This window comes from Penaeus japonicus, unplaced genomic scaffold (assembly GCF_977035675.1).
Source record: "Penaeus japonicus unplaced genomic scaffold, GWHDUDI00000001_assembly GWHDUDI00000031, whole genome shotgun sequence".
Lineage (NCBI taxonomy): Eukaryota > Metazoa > Arthropoda > Malacostraca > Decapoda > Penaeidae > Penaeus > Penaeus japonicus.
Window position 1 is genome coordinate 6,428,560 of NW_028234433.1, and position 5,000 is coordinate 6,433,559.

The following is a 5,000-nucleotide window of genomic DNA, read 5'->3' on the forward strand; positions in this document are numbered from 1 at the left end:
AGCAGTCAAGAAATGTGCCCATCTAACAGGATGACAATAATAAAAAAAAAAATCAAATGACCTTATGATAATTGGAGGTGTTCGCTGACAGCAATGCCTTCTTGATCTTAGTTTAAAAAATATGAAAAAAAATTATATGATACCTTGCAATTTCAATCAGAAAAGACGTTTCCAGATCTGCCTGCCATTCATTAGGGAAGAAACCTGAATGGTACAAATTTTGCTAAATGCACAAAAGGTAATGGAGTTATGTGCTTTCTTTATCTTTTAATAGATAAATATTAATTCTAAATGAGAGATGTTAAAAGAACTAGCCATGAGAGAGTCACCAAGGACCTCTAAATCTACAAGGAGATTTTTAAGAGACAAAGGGAACAAGGGGACACTGAGATATTACATGTTATCAGTTGTGGAGAAGAAAGTCACAGAGGATTAAGAATAATCAATGTTATAAAATTGTTATATCATTATTGTTGTCCATGAATTTACTACTCTTTTGGGCTTAAGCCAACCAGTGCATATTATGTAAGTGCAATACAACTATGGTCTGAAATATCTCATTTGTGAATTTTAAATTAATGAGCTTGTCTTTCATATTTATTTGATCCAGGATGATTTTCATACTTAAAGAAATGCCAAATTGCTTTGACACCCAAGGAACTAGCTAGCTATCAAGCAGTTAGATTGCTACTTTAATGACGGGACAGTTTTGGCTGCTCCTGGACATTTTGCTTGGGTATTTCAAAATGTATAAGCCTAATACCACGAGCTATTTGTACACTGAGGCAGCTACTAACCACTACATGCCCAATAACCCAATGAGACGATTAGACAAATCCATGATGAGACATTCATGTCACCTGGTGGGAAGACATCATGCCATGATGTGAACGTCATGGTATCTGGCAATAAGGAGTTAAAAGGGTAATATCTCCATTCTCTGATAGATTTTCTCTTTTTTTGAGTTTGGCCACTGGAACTCCTACACCCTTATTCTTGCCTATTAGAGATTTCAAGTCTTATTCCTTTAAAGGTAAAAATTGGAATTGAAGTTATAAACAAAAATATATGGAAAACAGTTTTTAACCTCCTTTTGGCACTATTTGCTGGTTGTAATTTTTAAATTGGAGCCTTGTGATTTAATTTGTGAACAGAAGAGTCAAGGGTCAAAGTGGCCCTATTTAAATTTGTATATATCTTTTATATCTCCATCTTAATTCTTTCAGTAAGATTGAAAAAAGTTGCACATGTCAGTTTGACAAGAAGCAAAGGTAAAAACCTATAAAACTACCGTCTTGAAAAAGAAAGAAAGAAAAAAAAGGAGCAATGATGACTAGAGGATATAATAAAAGACCAAAGATTACCAAATATGTAAAAAAAAATCTAACATTCTTAGATAAAGCAGTAAGACATTTTCCTTGGTATTTGAAAAATAAACTTTCACTCCTAAAACTAAGCTAAAACAATAAATGACTTCAATATATGTGAAAGTGTGTAGACTCAATTCATATACTTACCATTTAAATCAATCTATTACAATGCAAAGACCTTAAATACAACAACTAAATTCATAATTTTGGGAGGAACTTTGTTGGGTAATACACTCTTAAAAAAATCTAGGGGAAAGGCAGAGATTTATGAAAAATACATATATCTCAAAACTGGCAAAATTTTTAGCCACTTTTTAGGGAGATGATTGCCTAAAGTTAGAATGAACAAATCACTGCTATGTATGATGCTACAATCATTATGTAAAAGTAACTTTACTTTATGCGATTATTTATGGTATAGAATAATTGTGTAAATACACTTCATCTAGAATGTGTTGTACATGCTAGTTAGTATTCATTTCTTATTTTTAAACTGTAACTATACAACTGAAAATCAACCATCAAGTTTGTCATTATCACAAGCATTACTTAACTTCACAGCAAGTAGTGAACTTAAACAGGCAGCCAAATATTTGCTTCTCATCAAAGGCATTTTCTCACAACTGCAAAAACTGAGTAACTGCTTTTCAGACACTTCATGTAATCAACTTTGATGCATTTGTCATCCTAAAGTGGGGTAACTACCTGATACATCTTACATGTACAAAGATCAAAAGAAGAAGACCAAGAATGAAAATAAGTAAATGAAGAGAAAGATTTATTTTTTTCAGTACCTACAAATTGATTACTTTCAAAATCATATACATCACTTAACCAACTACTAAAGCATTTTTTGTGAATCATGTATTTCAGCAAGCTGTTCATACACCCAATCTCTTATGATTCAGGAAAGCAAATTAAGGTTTAAATAAAATGGTCTAAACTTAGTATTATTTAGAATTTCAACTTTAAAATCAATAAAATTAACTGAAAAAAAATATTAAACTACAGAAGCACTGGAAAACTACTCTATTGTCTTGTAAAGGTTAATTGTGCATTATCCCTGTCTAGTGTTATATACATCAATCCATTTGTCATAAAATATAATTTCAAAATAATAAATAACAATTTGTTTTTTCTAACTACAATATATGGCAAAATAAGTACACAATAACAGAACATATGTAAGGAAATTGAGTTTTGACATCTAATATTTAAAAGATGTCAAGAGGCATGGAAACTGTAGACTAAATTTGGAAGAAGAATAATCAGGAAGAATTTAGAGGGAAAGGCTATTGAGGAAAAACAGAAGAAAGTATAAATAAGTTTACAAAAATTCAATGGAAGACAGAGACAACAAGAAATGCAAATATATGATACCTTGTAGTTTTGAAATATTTTACAAGTTTCAAGTACTATGCATATTATGGCTTCCTTATAGTGAATAACAGAAAAAAGGTAATATGAGTAAAGTAATCTGCACAATCAACTTAGGATGGAGGTCACTGCCTATGCATCTTCACAACAACAAATATGTCAATATACATTTTACGCTTTTCACGACTGTGATCAGTAAATACTGCTGATCTTAGGGAAATTTCTTGGACATGATGTTGCATAAATGATAGAAAGTAGGTTCTGCAACTGTGTTTCCTGCAAAATCACTGTTCTTAAGAAAAAATACCAAACTTTGTAACTGATATTTTAGAACCCTACCTCAAACCTCTTCTATTCAAAATAAATATAAAATCAATACTGCTTTTATATCACCATGATAAACACAAGCATAAATGTCCAATGCAACTCTTGTGCATGAATAACAACTTCACCTTCCTGCATACACAGTTTTCTTTGCTCTCAAAATCTGTGTATTTAAGTCAAGCTTGGCTGCTGGACATCCTGTCTCATTTCTTCTTTCAAACAAGTCTTGAAGCCTTCCCAGCCTTCCCTTGGCTGTTGTTGCTAGTGATCAAAGGAGAACACATTAATACAAAAGTAAAATAACACAAAATACTTTGAAAACTAACCACTCTCTCTAAACATTTAAGCACTTATTTGTGAATGAGAGAGAAACCTAAATCTGAAAATTACATAGTGTTAATTAGAAACCTTTTCATGTAATAAGTGATGAACAAGACCATTACTGTCTCTGCACTCATAACTTGTCCTTTCATAGAAGCCAATAGAGGTAAATTGCTATATGTGAAAGGAAGACAAACATTCATATCTTCTTTGAGGCTAAGGCACGTTGGCATGGAATAGTATATAGCTTGTATATAATGCAAATATTAATCCCAAGCTTGTAACAATAAGATAATACTGATCTCTAACAAAGATGAGCTCCAGCTTCTTTTCGTCAAATAAAAAAAAATAAGTTACAGTGCTTGAGAACAGTAAGCAATGAGTACTTAAACCTTCAGAATACTTACCTTCACACTACAGCCTTCATTTCACTCTTGACACACTGCTTGAAGGCATCCCAGCCTTCACTCCTTGATGTGTGCTGCAGGGAATATTCAGGGAATGCACACTTCACTATTAATAAAACAAGACCCAAACTACAGAGCTAAAAATACCTTAGTCATGCTATACTGCAATGGTTAGAGTATTTTTGAAAAAGGATGAAGAATTTTAGATTCATTATAAATCATTCCAATGTATCTTTATCTGGCACACACAAAAATGACCCCCTCACATGCACGTACATGCGCGCACGCACACACACGCACACGCACACGCACGCACACACATACACACACACACACATACATACATATACACACACACACATACATACATACACACACACACACACACACACACACACACACACACACACACACACACACACACACACACACACACACACACACACATACACAATACAGACACAAAAAAAAAGAAAAAAAAGAAGGAAAAGACAATGCACAAAACACACTCTGGTCCCGACAGAGTTTTCAACATTGTCTAATTTTAGCACACTCTACTTTTAATTTGTATTCTTGTTATTATGTATTTATAAACCCTTTTCTTTTGTACCTTAAAGCCACGATGAAGCCTGTCTCGCATGATGGCAATGAATTCCTTGTAACTCAGTTGGCCGTCTCCATCATCGTCAAAGATCTTGAACACCGTGTCTACAATATGTGGACTCAGCTCTGTTCCTGTGCAGATTTTCACAGCACGGTGAAACTCCTCTGAAGAAAGTTGAGGGGAAGCATGAATATAAATATGAGAAAGAGTGGGTATAACTAACTTAACCCTGTGGTACACTGGACCACATGATCTATCAATGGTATTGACAATAAGCACGGGCATAAGATATGATGGAGTTCTTTTTGCATCCCTTTCATGATTATGGAATGAAAGAGATGAACAGAGCGCACTCACCTCCAATTGGCAATACACCTGAAAACAGAAGCAACCCAGCTTCAATTGGGAGAGCATGTGACTCCCCACATTTCCAGTACTAATACCAAAATCAGTGACCCCGCAGATTATTGCAAAATTCTTTAACTTGCTATCAGCGAATGACATGATGTTATGTCACATGGTAGCAAGTCTTGCCACCAGGGATGCAATATCACGTCATGGCTTTTTGTATGGCTAGCACATAAGGTGATCTTGCAT

At 33.9% G+C, this 5,000-nt stretch overlaps 1 protein-coding gene across 6 annotated transcripts in view; it reads right to left on the reverse strand.

Moving 5' to 3' along the window:
- MICU3 (Mitochondrial calcium uptake 3) overlaps positions 1-5,000 on the reverse strand; it is a 47,589-nt gene that overhangs the window by 943 nt on the left and 41,646 nt on the right. For 3 of the 6 annotated variants that reach the window (XM_086555605.1, XM_086555604.1, XM_043018104.2), the window contains 3 exons: positions 4,410-4,567; positions 3,800-3,873; positions 1-3,332 (listed from right to left, as the gene is read on the reverse strand). The exon at positions 1-3,332 is cut by the window's left edge and continues 943 nt beyond it. In XM_086555605.1, the coding sequence (XP_086411731.1) occupies positions 3,802-3,873; positions 4,410-4,567 (230 nt within the window). In that variant the 3' untranslated portion in view covers positions 1-3,332; positions 3,800-3,801. The remainder of the gene's footprint in view (positions 3,333-3,799; positions 3,874-4,409; positions 4,568-5,000) is intronic. The other 3 variants (XM_043018106.2, XM_043018105.2, XM_043018103.2) reach the window with 1 other exon arrangement.